The 17,584-nt window shown below is 59.2% G+C and overlaps 1 protein-coding gene across 2 annotated transcripts; it reads left to right on the top strand.

The window, feature by feature from the left end:
- Positions 1–72: 72 nt before the first annotated feature.
- NHERF1 (NHERF family PDZ scaffold protein 1) lies at positions 73–17,412 on the top strand. Of its 2 annotated transcripts, XM_082602762.1 has the most exons (6): positions 84–751; positions 11,393–11,554; positions 12,602–12,755; positions 15,026–15,066; positions 16,224–16,313; positions 16,517–17,412. In XM_082602762.1, the coding sequence occupies exons 1-6, from the start codon at positions 290–292 to the stop codon at positions 16,709–16,711; spliced, it is 1,104 nt and encodes a 367-aa protein (XP_082458888.1). In that variant the 5' UTR covers positions 84–289; the 3' UTR covers positions 16,712–17,412. The 2 variants fall into 2 exon arrangements, with proteins under 2 accessions (XP_082458887.1, XP_082458888.1); XM_082602761.1 differs by lacking the exons at positions 16,224–16,313; positions 16,517–17,412 and adding an exon at positions 15,351–16,193 and having other exon boundaries at positions 73–751.
- The last annotated feature ends 172 nt before the right edge of the window (positions 17,413–17,584 follow it).

Raw genomic sequence — 17,584 nt, 5'->3', positions numbered from 1 at the left:
GCGCGGCCCCGCCCCCCGGAATAAGCAGCCTGGGCGGGCTCTGGAACACTCAGACGCCGCGCACGGCGGGGATTGGTCCGTGAGCTTCGGCTTCGGCTCCTCGCAGTTCGCCTCCCCCGCTCCCACGACACCTGCTCGCTCGGCCAGTCCGGCGGCGCGGGCTTTCCCTGCCGCTCTCGCTCTCGCTCTCGCTCTTGTCCTCGTCTCCCGGCCCGCAGGGTGAGAAGAAGGGGTGGACCGTCCCGTCTCCGGACCCCGACCGGACGCCACTGAGCCGTTGCAGGGCGAGATGAGCACGGACGCGGCGGCCGGGGCGCCTCTACCCCGGCTCTGCTGCCTGGAGAAGGGTCCGAACGGCTACGGCTTCCACCTGCACGGGGAAAAGGGCAAGGTAGGCCAGTTCATCCGGCTGGTGGAGCCCGGCTCGCCGGCCGAGAAGTCGGGACTGCTGGCCGGAGACCGGCTAGTGGAGGTGAATGGCGAGAACGTGGAGAAAGAGACCCACCAGCAGGTGGTGAGCCGCATCCGCGCCGCACTCAACTCCGTGCGCCTGCTGGTGGTCGACCCCGAGACCGACGAGCGGCTGCAGAAGTTGGGCGTCCAGGTCCGGGAAGAGATGCTGCGCCCCCAGGAAGGATCCGGGCAGGCCGAGCCGCCCGCCGCCGCCGAGGAGCAGGGGGCTGGCGGCGAAAATGAGCCGTCCGCCGCAGCGCCGGAGCCGCACGAGGCCGAGAAGAGCCATCAGGAGCGGGTAAGTGCGGGCCCGGGCCGGACGGCGAGGCTGGAACCGGGTGGGAGGGAGAATAGTCAAGAGACCCAGGCGTCCCGGACGCCCAGCCCTGCTGCTGCCTTGTCTTTCTGAAACTGGATCCTCACGGGGGAGACTGCTTCCGCCCTCTGACCGGGCGAACTGGCAGTTACAGCCTTGAGGCTGCGTCCCGCGACCCCTACTCCCTCTCCCCAGACTGAGCTGGGACCCTGAGCGCCTTTGGGAGTGAGGGTGAGGGCGAGCAGCTCCAGGGAGCCCAGTCCCCTTTTCCTCGACACTGTCGGTGGTGTCTGCTCCGGTCCCTTGGGACTCCCAATCCCGCCCCTCCTGGTGCAAGTGACCAGCTTCCTCCACGGCCTCTGGGGGTGGTAAATGAAGCTGGGTGAGGCTAGAGCGGCCCCGACTTCAAAAAGCTAGAGGAATAACTACGCTCTTTCTGTGTGGAGCTGCAGCGCTGGGAGGGGAGGGGAGGGGGTCACACGCTGGGTTCTCAGGCACTTCCCCCCTTCCCCACAGCCCGCTGGCTGGCGTGTGTATCATTAACTTCAGCCTGGCTGGACTTCATCCTCCTGAAGTCCGGTGTGGCTTCTAAGAAAGAAGCTCCACCGTCCCAACGCGATGTATGGGGGTGGGGCTCAGGGAGGAGGCGCAGAGGCGCCTGGTCTGGGGGATGGTGGCAGCTCTGCCACCCAGGGGGATTTATGATTCTCAGGAATGTGAGGAGTAAGCGCTGGCTAGTATCTGGGAGCGGGAGGGAAGACCTTGGAGGAGGAGAAACGACGGCGGGAGTGGTCCAGCGTTCCTGGGCTGGACAGCGGACAGCAGGTCACCACGGGCAGGTGGTCTTGCCCTGGCATCAGCTGTCTCACTTCAGTCCCTGGACAGCAAAAGCAGGCTGGTTGCTTTTTGCCCACGTTTGGTGTTTCCTCTCATGACCCCAGTTTGGATCGGCCGTAGGAGGGGCGGAGGCAAAAGGGAAGTTGTACTGAGCCTGCTGTTCCCCGGAGAGTGAAGGGGGGCCTCAGGGTGGGGTTGTGGGGAGCAGGGCCAGGGCGTCCCCTGGGCCCGTTTGGCTTCACCAGCTCTCCACCTGCTGGCAGGGGTGTCCGTGGTGCCAGTAGGAGCCTCCCTTGACAGAGAAAGGGCACAGTTCAGCCTTTAAGGGTAGTAGGTGGAGCCGGAGAGGGCCAGTTGGTTTGATGGAGGTGAAGTCACCAGGAGCCCTGTCCAGCCAGAGCTGGGTGCCGAGAACGCCAGGGCCACCAGGCTCCTGCTTCCTGCCGCTGCCAAGCTGGCATTGGCAAGGGTGGGGGTGGGGTCGGAGCACCCCTGGCAAGGGTTTGACACTGGGGAGTTGGAACCCATGACCTCTGGTCCCAGGCAGATATCCAGTTAGAACTTTGTGCCGAGGGCATCGATTGACCATTCCTGTTTTTTTTTTTTTTTTTTTTTGGACTTGGGCACTGGCACAAGTAACCCGCCCTCCCCCCCCCCAGGTTGCAGTCATGTTCAGCTCCTCCCGGAGCCCCTCCCGGAGCCCTTTTGGTTTTGCTGCTGGGTGCAGGAGGGCCTGCGGGGAGCTGGGGGGCACAGAGGCCAGGATGGAGGCTTGACCTAGCACATGTGCTCCCCACCAGGCCACCTGAGAAGCAGCAGAGGTTGGCTTCTGCTCTCTGGGTGAGCGCAGAATGGGGTTGCCCCAGGTAGTGGTGTGACACCTGCATTTGTGTATATGCTTTGTTGGGCCAGTGGAAGGGAACAGAACCCTCCAGCCAGTCCCAGGGACACCATCACCAGGCTTCTTGGGGTTTCAGGTCAACGAGCAAGTCAGAACTTCTCTGAGCCTTGGTTCTCCCATCAATAAAATGAAGGCATTGGATTCCAGTGACACCTGCCTTCTCTAGAATTTTACAAATAATGGAAAGTAGTTGAGCCCCTAGTGTGCTGGACTGGCATCTTGTACGCCCAGGCATTTGAATCCCAGCTGTGAGCAGGGTCTCTCTTAGCCTCTGCATAGCCACTGAGCAGTGTTAAGTCCTTCTGGTAGGCCTGAAGATGACCCGCCCTGTCCTTGCAAAAAAAGAAAAAAAAAAGTTAATAGACATCATAAGAGTTCATTGTTCCCCGAAAAGACAAGGGATGTCTATGTAAGGGATATACCCAGCGTTTGAATGTTACTGATTAGTTTGAGTCTGAATTCGTTTGCAAAGTGGGGGCTGTTAATGACATCCCCGTTAGTTCTCAGAAGTGAAAAAGGTGTTAGTGGGAAAGTGTCATGCAGAGTGGGTGGCGGGTGACATCTCACTGGGAAGAGCAGCCTGGGTCGAGAACGATACAGGGCAGAGGGCAAGGGGATACAGGGCAGAGGGCAAGGGGTGCCCGTAGTACTGATCTCGGAGGAGGTGGCGGGGTGCTTCCAGCTCGGCACACCTCCACCCACGGGGAGGGAGGAGCAGCAGCACCCCTGCCCACGGCCCCCCGCAGTCACAGGATGAGGCCTAAATCCTTGAGCTGGGCAGCCGGCACGGGGGCCCACAGCGGGGGCTGGGCAGGCCTGAGCCAGCTCAGCTGTTCTCGCTGGGCCACCGTGAGCCAAGTTTCTCTAAGCTTCCATTTCCTCTCGTGTAAATTGGGGGTGACAGCAGGGGCCTCGTGGCGTTGGCGGAGTTACACGAGGATGCCTGTTGAGCCAGAGCCTCCACTAAGTAAGTGCTCAGTGAACATTGGTTGCTGAGATCTGAATTAATGCATATTCACAGTGATGATTACACGCCCACCCAGGGGGCAGCTAGCCCTGGATCTGCCTCTCCCACTGGACACGTGCAGCCATGGCCAAGCCTGGCATCCAAAAGTGCTCCATCTGGGGTCGCTGTCATTGAAGAATCAGCCCTTCGCAATCTGGCAGCCTTCTCTCGCCACCGCCCCTCTTGTCCCCACCAGCCTACCAAACCACACCGAGGGTCCGAATTCCCTCCTAGCATGCATGTGCTTTGAGCCTTCGCACGTGATATTTGCACGTGGGAACCCTCAGTCCCCTTCTGCGCCAGGCACGCTCCCCAAGACCACTCACCTCCCAGGAAACCTTTCCTCGACCCCACAGGCATCATGAACTCTTTCCTCACCTCCTGCCCTGTCCTTCCACCTTTTCTCACACTGAACACGCAATATCCAAATCATCTGTTCATATCTCCTCCACCAGCCCGTGCTGAGTCCCAAGGGCAACAGCTGTGGCTTATTTATGTTTATATCCCCAGCAGTGTCCCAGGGACCGAGCAGGGAGGGGCTCAATAAATAATTTTTGCATGAATGGATGAATGCGAAACAGCCATGGGGGACCTTTGTCCTAATTCATCTCAGCCCAACCCACCTGGGCCTGTTCATGCCTCGAGAGCACACCTGGAGATTGGAATTCCAGATAGAGCTTACACTCGCTCCTTTTTCTTGCCTACTAGCAGCTTCCATTTTAAAGCTAGAGAGCCAAACGTCTGTGAATCCCAGCCCTGTTGCCCTCTGGCTCTGGGACCCTGATTGTTCAGCGTTCCCCACGAGCCTCAGGTTCTACCTCTGTGAAATGGGGACTCCGACCCCACCCTGCAGGGCTGTGGGAGAGATTTGATGAGATGATGCGGAAGGTGTGTGTGTGTAAGTGCCCAGCGTGGGGTGGGTTCCCGCCACGCCTGACCTTGATCCCAGAGGTACCCCAGGTGGCAGAGTCGGGGGTGGGCACAATTAGCTGGCAGCCTCCAACCTCTTTCCCACGTTCCCGTTTCACACGGACCGAGCTGGAGTCTGCGAGGGCAGAGCAGGGCTTGAGCTGCAGGATGTTTGGATTGGAAATGGACAGGGTGTGACGCTTGTGTGCTGGTTCCTCCTCTTAAGCCACATACTTGGGATTTCTTTCTCCCCTGGGATAGCCCCTGGTTCTGACCTTCTGGTTCCTGTTCAATCCTGGAGATGATTCTCTTGGAAAGAGAAAGGGGCTTTTTTCTCAAGGAACCCCGTCATGTCTCCATGGGGGGGCCCTTCTCTTCCTTCCCAGGCTTGCCATCCCATGGATCCCTGAGGAAGTGGGCGAGTGCTTAGGAATTAGGGGAAGGGGCCTGGCTAAGGTCTTGAGGGTGCTGTGAACCTCTTACAGAGAGAAACCAGAGCTCTAGACCCCGATAATGGGAGCTACTCTAAGCCTACTAGTTGCCCGGCCCTGTGCCCTAAAGATAGTGATACACACTTCATTGAATTTTTTTTTCTTCCCTCACCACAACCCTGCAAATCAGGTATTATTTTCTCCATTTTGTAAGTTGATAAATAATAAGTAAATGGTAGTTATTATATGTGTCTGGCAATGTGCTGTGTACTAAACATGCCTTATCTCAGTTAATCCACATGACCGCCCTACGGGGTAGATTCTAGCCCCATTGTCCATATGTGGAGACTGAGGCTCCATCAGTGCCAGGGGTGTGGCCCCACGGTTCTCAGCAGGGAGCCCTTACCCTGTAGCAGGGCTGTGTCTGAGAACCCCACTCACTCTGACTCCAGTGTCTGCACGTCCATCCGGCTTGGGTTGTGCTTTAAGGGCCTGACCCTCTAGCTGGGTGTCTCTGCCCATCACATTCTGGGCCATACCAGGGCCATCACAGCAGCATAAATTCAGGCTTCTAGAACTAGCTCCCTGCAAGGATCCCGGGCTCCCAGGTGCTTCTGTCCCCAGGGGACACCATCAGGAAAAGTGTCAGCCCTGATGGAAGGCCTCGGCCCAGAAGGGGCAGGCTCCAGGCCCCATCCCTTCTCACATGATGGGCCCAGCCGGGAGTCTGGTGACCAAGTCTCTACCCTCATCCCCAGGGCCTGAGAACTGTCCTTGCTGGCTCTGGGGCTCCCCTGTAGCACAAAGGACCCCCCCCCCGAGAGGCTGACCTTGACTGTTGGCCTTGGCCTTCCTCCCCCACCCCTCAGGGTAGGACAGTTCACCATGTCCCCCGACCCCAGACCATGTTTAGCTTCCTGCGCCCTGAAAAGGACAAGTGGTGTGGATGCCTCTAGGCCTGGGTTCTAGTGCCACTCAAGGCTGGGGGACTGAGGCCGGAGCTCTGACTTTCCAGGGACAAAGGCTCCGGCCTCTCCCTGTGCTTGTTATAAGGTCGTCATGCCCAGTTGAAACAGCAAAGGCCATGGGGATGTAGGGGACAGCCTAATAGTTGAGAGTGAGACCTCTAGGGTCTGTATGGGCCTTTTTGGAAGCCACTGGCCACGTGTGGCTCTTAGAGCTTGAAATGTGCTGGTTGAAATTGAGATGTGCTGTAAGTGAAAGATAAAATGCACACCAGATTTTGAAAACTTAGTACAGGAAAAAGGATGTAAAATATCCCATTAATAACTTTTAAATAGATTACATGTTAGAATGATAATATTTTGGGTATGTTGTGTTAAATAAGATATTAAAATTGATTTCTCTTGTTTCTTTTTACGTTTTAATTTGGCTACTAGAAACGTTTAAGTTACCTACGCGACTGGCATTCTGTTTCTATGGGGCAGTGCTGCTCTAGATCTGAGCTCAAAGCCGACCCTCTTCTATCAGCTGTGTGTACTTGAGCAGTTTATGCCACCTGTTTGAACCTGAGTTTCCTCATCTGTGAAGTGAGGGCAATAATACCCTCCTCCCAAAGGGTTACAGTTGGGTCCTAACGAGAATATACACTTATAAAGCCCTGGTGGGGTGCTTGGGTGCTTGGCACTTAGTAAGTGCTCACTAAAGGGCAGCTGCTTTTTGTTATTTCAATAGAGCCCGGATTTCACAAGCTCCGAGAAGGTCCTTACAGAGCCTCTTGGGACAGCCCACAGGAGTTAAATCCAGCAACTTCTGGAAGGAGGGTGAGGGGTGAGGAGGGATGATGGTAGAGAGCCTGCAGGGGCAGGCGGGCATGGGGCGGCCAGCCTGGATGGTGTCCAGCCAGGCCGCAGCCCAGGTACCAGCCTGCTCCATCCCAGGCTTGCCCAGGCCTGGGGAGAACTGAGCCAAGCTCTCCATCGGGTGGGTCTCTGGCCAGCACCGGGAGAAAAGAGCCAGAGGGAGAACCTGGCTCAGGATCCCTGCGTGGGGGTGTCAGAGAAGCGGCCCCCACTTTATCATCTGGCTCCCTCCTGGATCCCACCCTGCGGGTCTCTGGAGAAGGGCCTTCCCACTGAGAAACAGCAAGCACAAGATCAAGGCCTAGAGTCGCTCCTTTTTTGCAGAGGGAGGTGTCCAGCATTCCTCAGTGTGCACAGACCTTGGGCTGGGGTGTCTTCTACGGAGAAATAAATGAAGCCACAGCAGGGCCAGAGATCATGGGTCAGTGACAGCCAAGCCCTTGGCTACCTGCCTTTGGGTGAGGAGAGGATGCCTTCAGCCTAGAGCCTGGACACTGGCCAGCAGTCTGAGCTCCTGGTCACTTCCCAGCCTGCCCTAAGGACAGTGCCCCCATGCTGCTCAGTCACACGTCATCCCCAGGCAGAGGCAGCTCGCTCCATCCTGGTTTCCTTGAAGGGTTGGCACCAGACCCAGGCCTGTGTCTCCAGAGCCCCGTGGAGCGGCCTGAGCTGCATCCCAGAGCAGCCCCAGCTCCTTACACCCTGTATACCCCACCCCTCCCCCACCAGAACAGCCAGGGCTCCATCTCCCCACCTCCCCACCCCTCCTCCCTTGTTGGGGCTGATTCCCCTGCGTGGGGGCAGGGTATCACTCTTATCTTATTTGCATAAACAAGAGCCCTCTGCCGGGCTGGGGGGAAGGGCAGCCTTGGGAGGTGACGAGTCACCTCTGTTGTTCCCCTAGCCACCCCGGTGGTCTTGCGTCTTGCTGCTCCTGCAGCCGCCCCTTCTGGGGCCCAGAGCTGGCTGGCCTGTGAGAATCAGCCTGGCTGTTTTCTATAGGGCCCATCACCATGGCACCGGCCAGGGAGGGGCCGGGCCCAGTGGGGCGTTGGCCCCCAGCCGCCCTCCCCGAGGAGGAGCAGGGAGCGGCCCTGGGCCTGCTCCCCAGAGACGGTCACCAGGATTAGGGTATCGACTTTCCCCAGCTTTCCAGGTGGCTGCTGGTGGTGCCTATTGAATTCCGTGCCCAACATCCGCTCCCTGGGCTGAGTGGGTGGAGGTGACTGGGCTCCCTGGGTGAGGAGGAGGGAAGGGAGCGAGCAGCCGGGGCAGGCCTCTGCAAGGCTCTGGACAGCCTGAGACCCGGAGGGTGGGAGAAGCCCCCATGGGAAGAGTCTAGAGGCAGCTCTCCTGACTGGGTCTATTCTGGAAGGCAGGCCTGGCATTGTCTGGGAGAGACTCATCCAGCCCCCAGCCGCCCCAGCCCATTTGCACAGCCCGTCGGCCACCATTGCCTCCTAGTCTTTCCTCTCACTTCTCTGCCAGTCTCCCCACTGAGCAGATCCTGATTTTTACTTCCGAGCTGTCATCCTCACTGGAAGACCCACCTGAATCTCTGAACACGCTGGGGCCATGTTCCCCTCCGGAGCTGCCACCATGGCACCTGAGCTCCTGGGAGCTGCATACCACCCCCAAGATGTCCCACATGTTCCATTTATTCCCCTTGCCCCAGCTCTGGGGGTGTGGGCCCAGAGCAATGGCGGCCAAGCTCCGGCCGGCACCTGACCCCTCCCCTCCCCATCTTCTCTTCTCAGTGCTGGGCCTGGAGACCACACACCCCTAGGGAGCTGCTCCCAGGACTCCTGACAGCACCAGCCTCCACCAGGCTGGGATGGGCTCCTTTGATGGGCTGACTCAGCAGCTGGCAATGACACCTCCTGGGGGCAGCTGGGGGAAGGGTGGAGAGCAACGAGGGAAGAATGGGAAGCCCCCCCACCCCCACTCCAGTCCCCTGGGAAGGGAGGGAGCCTCTGGGGACTGGGGAAGATGGGAGCTGGGTGGGGCTCTATACTTGTCTGAGCGCTTCGGAAAACGCCTGGGGTTTCCTTGTCCCCCGCCCCAGCCACCCCCAGAAAGCAACGGAACAGGTCCCAGTGCAGGGGGAAGGGAGCAGCGGGGGCCTGGGCCCTGCAGGTGCGTCTACCATTTCCTGAGATCCTCATGGCTTGGCGCCGGCAGAAGGGAGTGAGGTGCATACGACAGGTCACCAGGCAAGGGTCCCCGGGGTGAAAGGTGCTGAGGATCAGTGAGGGAAGCCCAGGGCACAGAGACCCATCACGGGGGCAGGCAGTGCCGCCCCGCCAGCCAGGAGGACATCCGAAGCCGCCGGGCCTGCTCACCAACGTGTCGCCCCGCGAGAGGCCGCGAGCCTGAGCCTCGGAAGGAAGCCTGCGGTTTCATCATCTCCTCGCCCCTCCCAGCAGAGGCTGCAAGCGGTGTTTGCAACTCCCCAGCTCAAAGTGGGCCTCCTCCCAGCCTGGGCTTGGGTCCTTCCAGGGATGGTGGCAGGAGCACAGGTCCCGAGGCAGAGCCCGGGGTGGCGTCCCGGCTCCTCCACCGGGAAGCTCTGACATCAGGCAGTGGGCTTCCTGTCTCGGTTTCCCCATCTCGAGGATAGGGGTCAGGCTTAACCCTCACCCTACCCCAACCCTATCTCGAGGATGGGGGCCAGGCTCTCCGGAGTGAGGGGGGGGGAGCAGAGACATCAGAGCTGCCCTCTCCCTTCCCCGTGATTCACCCTCCCCGCTTTCTCAGGGGGGCAGAAAGCTGAGCCTGCCCCGTGGTAGCAACTGGTCGGACCTGTTCCTGCTCCCCTGGGCCTGGGGGAGGGCTGGGCTGGCAGCTCCGAGGAGGGAATAGCTTGAGGGGAAAAGAGCCTCACTTCCGGAACTAGATCCCGGTGGGGGGCGGGGGCCGCAGGCTGCGGGAGGGCCTCCCCCCCACCCCACCCCAGGGGAAGCAGCGGGGGGGGGGTGCATCAGCGGGGGAGTGGGCCTGCAGTGAGGACCAGAAGGGGGATGAGGAGAACTGGAGAAAAGAGGGTGCCTCCGTGGGCGCCCCCCACATTTTTATGCTCACTTAACTGTCTCAGCTGTTGTGTGGGGTGAAGTGAGAGCGCACGGGGGCTCTAGCCCAGATTAGGGTAAACCCAGGCCTAAAGGGCACCTCAACCCTCCTTCCTGTCTTGGCCCCTCCACACCCCCTACCAACATCCTGAAACACACAAAGGCCCACCCAGGCATCTATAAAGGAAAGCAGAGTCACCCTCCTCCGGCCACCTCCCTGCCCCTCCCAGAGCAGAGGGGTGGGGACTGAGTCTTCACTGCTGATGGCAGCTGCCTCCTGGGGCCAGCGAGTTGGGGCAGGAGGCCTGTAAGCCTTCCCCTCCCTCCCCACCCCTCCCTTGCCTTCTCCTCTCCCAGCTGGAGAGTGAGGTCTCAGAGCTACCGGGCACCCCACCCTCAGAATCTCACTTCTCAGCTTCTTGTGACTATTCATTAGTATTGATATTAACAATGATGGCAAACCGTGCACAGGGACTTTAGCGTGGTCAGGTGTTCCCACATGTGTTAATTACCCCCTGGACCTCCTAGCAACCCTGGCACTAAGAATGGTCTACAAACAATGAACCCAAGGCTCTGAGAAGGAAATCACTTGCCCCAGGTCACATAGCTCATAAGCAGGAGAAGCTGGAACCTGGGCCAGGGCCCTGACTTTAGCTTTTGCTCCTTGCCTGGCAGCCGGGTGATAACCCAGAGCTAGCAGGCCTGGGAGAAAGGAGAGAGGGACCCCAAGTCGGTCATGGGCTCAGGCCTCTGGCCCCGTCACACTGTGTTCCCCCTGTCATGTAAACGGACCCTAGAGCTGCAGCTTCTAAGCTAAGCTGCTTAGGCTGGTGAAAAGTGTTTTCCGCAGAGGGTCTGAGTGTTGAAGAGCAGTCTTCCTGTGCCTTTTCCGTGGGTCCCCCTCTCCAGGCCGTGGCCACAGCCACACGGGGCTCCCTTCAGCCCAGCCCTGCTTCTCACCGCTCCCCTCCCCATTCAGGCTCCCTGGGGACCCACACGGTCTTTGGGGTTCTGTTGCTGCCTTTGCCCTCAGCCTTGGTTCTGCTGGTGGGATGTGCCTGTCCTGTCCGGGACCCCTGGCTGTGCCTCCCTCCGGTCTGTGGTCATCGGGCCCCCAGCTCCCTTCTGGCTGGGCCACCTTGCTTGGTGGGGACGAGACGAGTCTGTGTGGGCGAGGAAAGGCTTTACTGTAAACATGCTGACCAGCTTTGTGTAACCAGCTGCCCTTGCTTCCCCCGCTGCAGACAATAGGGTACAAAAGGGCTGGGGGTCCCCAGTCACTGTCCCAGGTACCCAGCCAGGCTGGCAGGGATGCTACCCCCTGAGAGATGAGGTAGTGATCAAAATAACGTGATTACCCTTAGAATGTCAAAAGGGGAGAGACTTGAGCTAATCTGCTCCCACCCCTCATTTGCCAGAAGAGGGAACGGTGGCCTGCCCAGGGTCACCCGGCCAGGTTGCTGCAGTGCGGGGTCTCAGGCCTCCTGAGTCCCAGGCCAGCATTCTCCCTCGCTGCTGTGTAGGATCTCAGCAAGGTTGCATCCTCCCCCAGTCTTCCTTGGTGGGGAGGTGGGGTCAGGCACGGAGCAGGGGGGGCGGAACCCGGGATGCTGTGGGATGACCGTGGCCCCTCCCTTCTCCCCGCAAGCACGAGCTCCGGCCTCGGCTCTGCTCCATGAAGAAGGGTCCCAACGGCTACGGCTTCAACCTGCACAGCGACAAGTCCAAGCCAGGCCAGTTCATCCGGGCAGTGGACCCAGACTCGCCTGCTGAGGCCTCGGGGCTCCGGGCCCAGGACCGCATCGTGGAGGTAACGCTTCTTGCTCTCCTCCCAGGCTCTTCCTTCCTGACTGCAGGAGGCCTCCCCTGAGGCAGGCGTCACATCATTGCTCCTTCGTTAGCCCGTGAGGCTCGGGCAGCCCAGAGATACCAGACGGATGGATGGATGGGAGAGGGGGGAGGATGGTGGGGGAGTGGGCAGGAGGGAAGGAAGGAAGGACAAAAGGAAGGAAAGATGGGGGACTTCCCTGGTGGTCCAGTGGTTAGGACTGTGCGCTTCCACTCCTGGAGCCTGGGTTCAATCCCTGGTCGGGGAACTGAGATCCACAAGCCATGCGGCGTGGCAAAAAAAAAAAAAAAAAAGATTAAAAAAAAAAGGAAGGAAAGATGGGTCGTGGACGGATGGAGAGATGGACTGACTTCTCTCCTGCCTGGATCTCCCCTGGGCTCTTCTTCACCGAGCAGACACACTCAGCTGTCCACGATTCACCCATCCATCCAGCTAGACATCTGGGGCCACCGCCAGAGCTTCCCTCTGCCCGAGGCCTCCATGCCAGGCACAAGGATGGGGGCGGGAGGATGAAATCCTTCTCCCAAGTAGGGCTCTCAGGCACACTCTTACACTCTTGTGCTATGCTCGTTGGGAGAGGAAACGTGAACCAAGTGTCTTGGGGCCGGTCCCAGAATCTCAGTCTTAGAACCTTAGAGCTGGAAGATCAGCTCTCCCAAGACGTCTCATTTTACATGTGAGCAAACCAAGGCCCAGGGAGGGAAGTACCTAGAAAAGCTGGGGCCCAACCCAGGCCTCCCAGATCTTTCCCGTCCCATGTCACAGCTGTGTTTGTTCAGTCTTGGCCGGGTATTTTCTTTGGCTTTTCTCACGTGTCCTGCCTCCCCATCTGGCCATCAGGTGGGAGGATCACTTGGCCTGGTTCAGGGCTCCACAGGCAAGGGGGGGCTGAGTGTCCCCCAATTGCCAACTGGCCGAGGACAAAGAGGACCCCTTGTACTGCTTCCAGCTGCCCCCGCCCACCCCGGAACTGAGACCTGTGCCAGTAACCCCTGCCACCACCCACAGGTGAACGGGGTCTGCGTGGAGGGCAAGCAGCACGGGGATGTGGTATCTGCCATCAAGGCTGGCGGGGACGAGGCCAAGCTGCTGGTGGTGGACAAGGAGACCGATGAGTTCTTCAAGAAATGCAAAGTGATCCCGTCTCAGGAGCACCTGCATGGTGAGCTGGGCAGGGCGGCCCAAGGCCCCCAGGTCAGGGATGTGGGCCGGTGCTCTAGACTCTACTGTGTCCCGCGGGACGGGAGGCAGACGGTGTAGGTTGGGAGAGAGGGTCAGGGAGAGGACGCCGGCGCTGACAGTGGGTTTCTGAGGGTGGCATATGACGGGGGGAAGCTGGCACGAGGGATGGCGAGATGGAAACGAGCTGCTGATTCCCAGGCCAAAGCTGCAGCTCCAGAGGGAGGCCTGGGCCCCCACCCCTCTCCCCCCAGCAAGCTCTCAGGGCAGTGCAGTTGCAAGGAAAGGGTTAAGTCTGGAGAGGCTTCCAGCCTTAGCTTGGTCAGATCAGAGTCCAATGACAGGGCCCAGGACCTCCCCTTCCCTTCTCTCAGGTTGTCTTGGAAACCCAGGCTCGCTGGCTCTAGAGAGCAGTGGGTCCCTGGGCCCCTGCCCTCCCCATCCCCCGCATCACCCTGCCAAGCCTGGCACCTCCCCCGCCCTAGCCCAAGCCAAATGGGGCAGGGCTGCTGCACCAGGGCAGGGAGGAGTTGAGCAGCGATCTGCTCCCTGGTCTGGACTTTTCTCCCTGGAAAGATGGCTCCTGGAGGGGTGGGGGGCTGGGTGGTAAATCTTTGGACTTTGCAATGGGTGGGGCCTCTCTGAGGGTCATATTTATAGCGGATGGGTCCACACAAAGGTCCTGCCACAAACTTAGATCCCCAGCTGGAGGGGCCCAGTGGGTCCTGGGGGTTCCTGGAGGCGGGGATGGGTGAGTTAGAAGTCGCTAGCAGACCCTGGGCATGGGAGGTGGGTACCCCTTTACCCTTGGCTCCCAAGTTCATGGAAACCAGGTAACTCAGATAATCCCCTTTCTCATTAAGGGGGAAACTGAAGCCAAGAGAGGCCCCCAGGCTTGTTCTTGGCAACATGGTGTGGGAAGACACAGCTGAAATCTGGATTCCCCTCTGCTGCTCAAATACCTCCCCCGGCCTCCCCCAGCATCCTTCTCCGCCCCCCACCCCCAGGTCATCAACCCTCAGACATTCCTCCCTCCTCTGTCCCCCTCTGGCTGGGTGGGAACGCCCTGGGAACCTCAGTGACTGCAGCCTCTGGCCAGAGGACCTGCACAGGGAGACCTGGGGGTGGGTACCCTCCCCGCGTGACCCTGCTCCCAGCTGGATGTAACTCTCCCCGTGGAGAGGAATGCCCCCTCCCAGCGGCTGCCTCCCTACCACAGTGAGACAGCCTACAGCTCATGGGTGAGGGGCTGCTTGCAGGGGGATGGGAGTGAGTGTCCCCGTGTCCCAGCAATCCCCTGCCCAGCCACCTTGGGAAGGCTGGGTGAGTGTCAGGTATGCCTGCCTTGTGCCGGGGCCCTGGTCCAGGGGAGGAGAAAGACACACGCTGATCTTAAGCTAAGAGTTCAGAAGAAACCCACCCAGGCTGACCAGTCCCCAGAGATGGAACAGCCCCCCTTGCAGCCAGGTGGGGTGTCTACCCTGAGTGAGCCCAGGGAGGGTGACCCCAGGCCCGGTTTCTCTCCCTCTGACCCCTTCTGCCACCACCAGGTTTCCCATTGGCTGGGGGAGGGCACACCCAGGACTCTGCCCTGAGCCCTCTGGTCCCCCCACCCCACCCCGATTCCCCACACTGGCCAGTAGGAGTTGGAGTTCTTTTCTTTCAGCTGATGCAGGTACTAATCATAACCAGGGTGTGGTCCCAGTTCTGGTGACGCCACCGTCGCCTAGGAAGCATATGAAAGATATTGGTTCCTAGGCCTGTCCCAGACCCACTGAAACAGAAACTCTGATGCCAAAGCCCAGGAATCTGTATTTCTAACAAGCTTCCCGGGTGGCTGGTAGGCAGCCAGCCTAGAATTTCAGCTCCCTCTAGGACAGTGCTTTTTTTCAAACAGCTCCTTACTCATCAGTGGTTCTTGGGATTAATCGAGTAGGCAGAGGCCAGCATCTTTTTTTTTTTTTTTTTCATGAAACTGAATAGAAAATATCAAAAAGCATTGCGATGTAGTAAGGGCAAGTTGTTTTGTTAAACTTTTGTCACACACACGCATAGTCTATGTGGGTGCTGGGTTGTCAAAATGTCAAAGGGACTCACAGTGGGTGGCAGTCAAGGGACTTTTAAACACTGACCTTGGGGAACAAGATCTGCTTATCTGCCCAAACCCCACAACTTCCACTGCCTTCCATGCCCCACTCCATCGGCATTCCCCAGAGCCTCTGACTCACCTCCGCTCTTTTCTCCTTCGCCTAGGTCCCTTGCCTGAGCCCTTCACCAATGGAGAGATCCGGAAGGTAAAGGCAGACCCCTAATTGCTTCTCTGGCGCTCAGTCCTGGGGTGCAGGAGGAGGTGGGAGGTGGACAGCATCTGGCTCAGGTGGAAACTACGAGTTTCCAGGCTGCTCCCTCCTGAGCCCCAAGCTACATAACTGCCCGTTTATCCCTCAGCCCCCGCCTGGGGCCAAGGCAGTGGGGAGGGAGAGGGGCCTGGCCAGCCCCATCTGCAGCCCGCCATCCTGGGTGACAAGCTCCGCCTCTAGCTACCCACCGCACAGAGGAGGCCATTCTTCCCCCCAAGAACAGAGCTGCAGTGTCTGGCCGCGCGCTTCCCGGCCCCTGCTACTTCCAGTCTGGGTTGGAAGAACAAAGCCTCTCCTCCCCGGACAGAAGGGAAGAGAAGGCAGCGGAGGCTGGGGGAGAGATGGCGGAGCCCGGTGCCAGCTGGGGCCACAGAGGAACCCAGGCAGGAGCTGAGCACCAAGCCACAGCCCTGGTCAAGGCCTTGGCTCTAGGATGGGCCGACTCGCTGACGGACCACAGAACGAGAGCTCTCTGCAGGGTCTGCTCAAAGGCTTCCCTTCCCCGGGGGCTCCTGCTGGGGGACAGACAGCAAGGGGCTGGCCCTGGACCACCTGAGCCTTCTGTCACTCTACCTGTGGGTCTAGAACTCTCATCCACCGCCTTCCTTCAAAGCCCTTCTTGGCTGCTTTGGGGTTAAGATTTCAAGAATCCCGGGGTCAAGTCCAAGTAAACAGTCAGATGGGCTGCAGGAGATTCAGGGAGCATCACGGGCGTTCCCCACGCCAAGCAAAGATGCTCCCAGTGTCCCCACACTCCAGGAGGCCCCTCCTAGGTCGCTGTCCCAAAAGGCGAGTCAGCCCCAAAGGCTGCATTGGGAGGACTGGGGCGGGTAACTCAGCTAATCCCACGATGGATGGTTCCTCCTGCCTGGGTGGTGGAACCGGGCTACCCTCTGATCCTTGGAAGAATGTGAAAATGTAAATCCTCGAGGGGCCCTGGCAGACTCAGGCAGTGGGGTTCTGGGGTGGATAGCAAGGGCTTAAGTGGAACTTCTCAGACCGAGGAGCCTGTCTTCCCTGGGAATGTCCTTCCTCGCCCAGGACTGCCCACCCCATGCCTTGCCCACCCACACGCCTCTTCTCTGTGCCAGGAGAACAGTCGTGAAGCCCTGGTCGAGACGGCCTCCGAGAGCCCCAGGCCAGCCCTGGCAAGATCCACCTCCAGTGACACCAGTGAGGAGGTAGGCTGGGCGGAGGGGGGTGGCACTGGGTGACAGGAAGTCCATTCCCAGGCCACACTTGATCCTGGCACACCAGCCTGTGTGGAGGTCACATGCTGAGCCACGTTCAGTTCTTGTGACCTGGCTTCCCTGGGCACCGCCCCAAGAGAGCCACCTCGCCAAGGCACTAACTCCCCCGCTCTGCCGCCCCCTCCTCTTTACAGCTGAATTCCCAAGACAGCCTCAAGAAACAGGACTGCACGGCACCCTCATCTACCTCCTCCTCCTCCTCCGACCCCATCCTGGACTTCAACATCTCCCTGGCCGTGGCCAAAGAGAGGGCCCACCAGAAGCGCAGCAGCAAACGGGCCCCGCAGATGGACTGGAGCAAGAAAAACGAACTCTTCAGCAACCTCTGAGTGCCCCAGCCACCAGGAAGGCTGGCAGGGCCGGGCCAGCCCCACACCCCGACCCGACTCCTTTTCCCTCTTCCCCACTTACCCCCAAATCGACATACAAATCAGCACCAGCATCTCCTCTCTTGGCAAATCTGACTTTTTCTAGAGAACTGTGTTCTTCCCTTACTTCGGGGAAGGTGACTGTTTTTCCGTCCTGGCCCCAATCAGAAAGCAGACTGTCCCCCACTGGGTGCTTCAGCCTACCAGGTGTCCCGATGCCACCCTCCTGGGACATCACCGGGACCTCCACCGAGCAAGGATCGTGGGACTGGGCGAGAGGTCACCTTCCCACATGACCCCAAGTGATGGCTGGGTCCAGGATTGATCGAGGACTCAGATCACAGCAACATCTCGGAGTGGACAGGGGGCCATCATCCTAAGCTGTGGCTTGGGCATCTTTTTTTTTGTTTGATTTTTTTTTTTTTTTTTAAAGAGTGCAGTACCACAGACTTTAGCTGGACTTTCGTTTCCTTGATTAACGTGATTTTCCAGGTTGTTGCATCCAGGACATAGCAGCGGCCTTAGCCTAGAACTTTGTTGTTTCTGCTCCCACCCGCCCAGAGACCTGGGCAACACGGGGAGGGTTTGGCCACCTGCTGCCCAGCCCTGAGCCAGGCACAGTTGTAAGGAAACGCTATCGAAATTCAACTGGTTTCTCCAAACTGCCTTGGCCTCTGTGTCTTCCTTTGGAGCTCTGTCCATGGGTGTTCCCGGCGTGGCCTCTGGCGGAGAGGGTAGGGAACCGCTGGAGGGAGGGGATGGCCCAGGGGTCCTTGTGATCCCGAGCCCAGAGCCGGAGGTGGGGTGGCTTTATCCCCAGGGCCTTGAACCTGT

Source organism: Mesoplodon mirus (assembly GCF_964341445.2).
Source record: "Mesoplodon mirus genome assembly, chromosome: 18".
In the NCBI taxonomy this organism is placed as follows: Eukaryota; Metazoa; Chordata; class Mammalia; order Artiodactyla; family Ziphiidae; genus Mesoplodon; species Mesoplodon mirus.
Note: the sequence above shows the minus strand (reverse complement) of the source record. Positions and strands in the feature narration are given on the sequence as shown.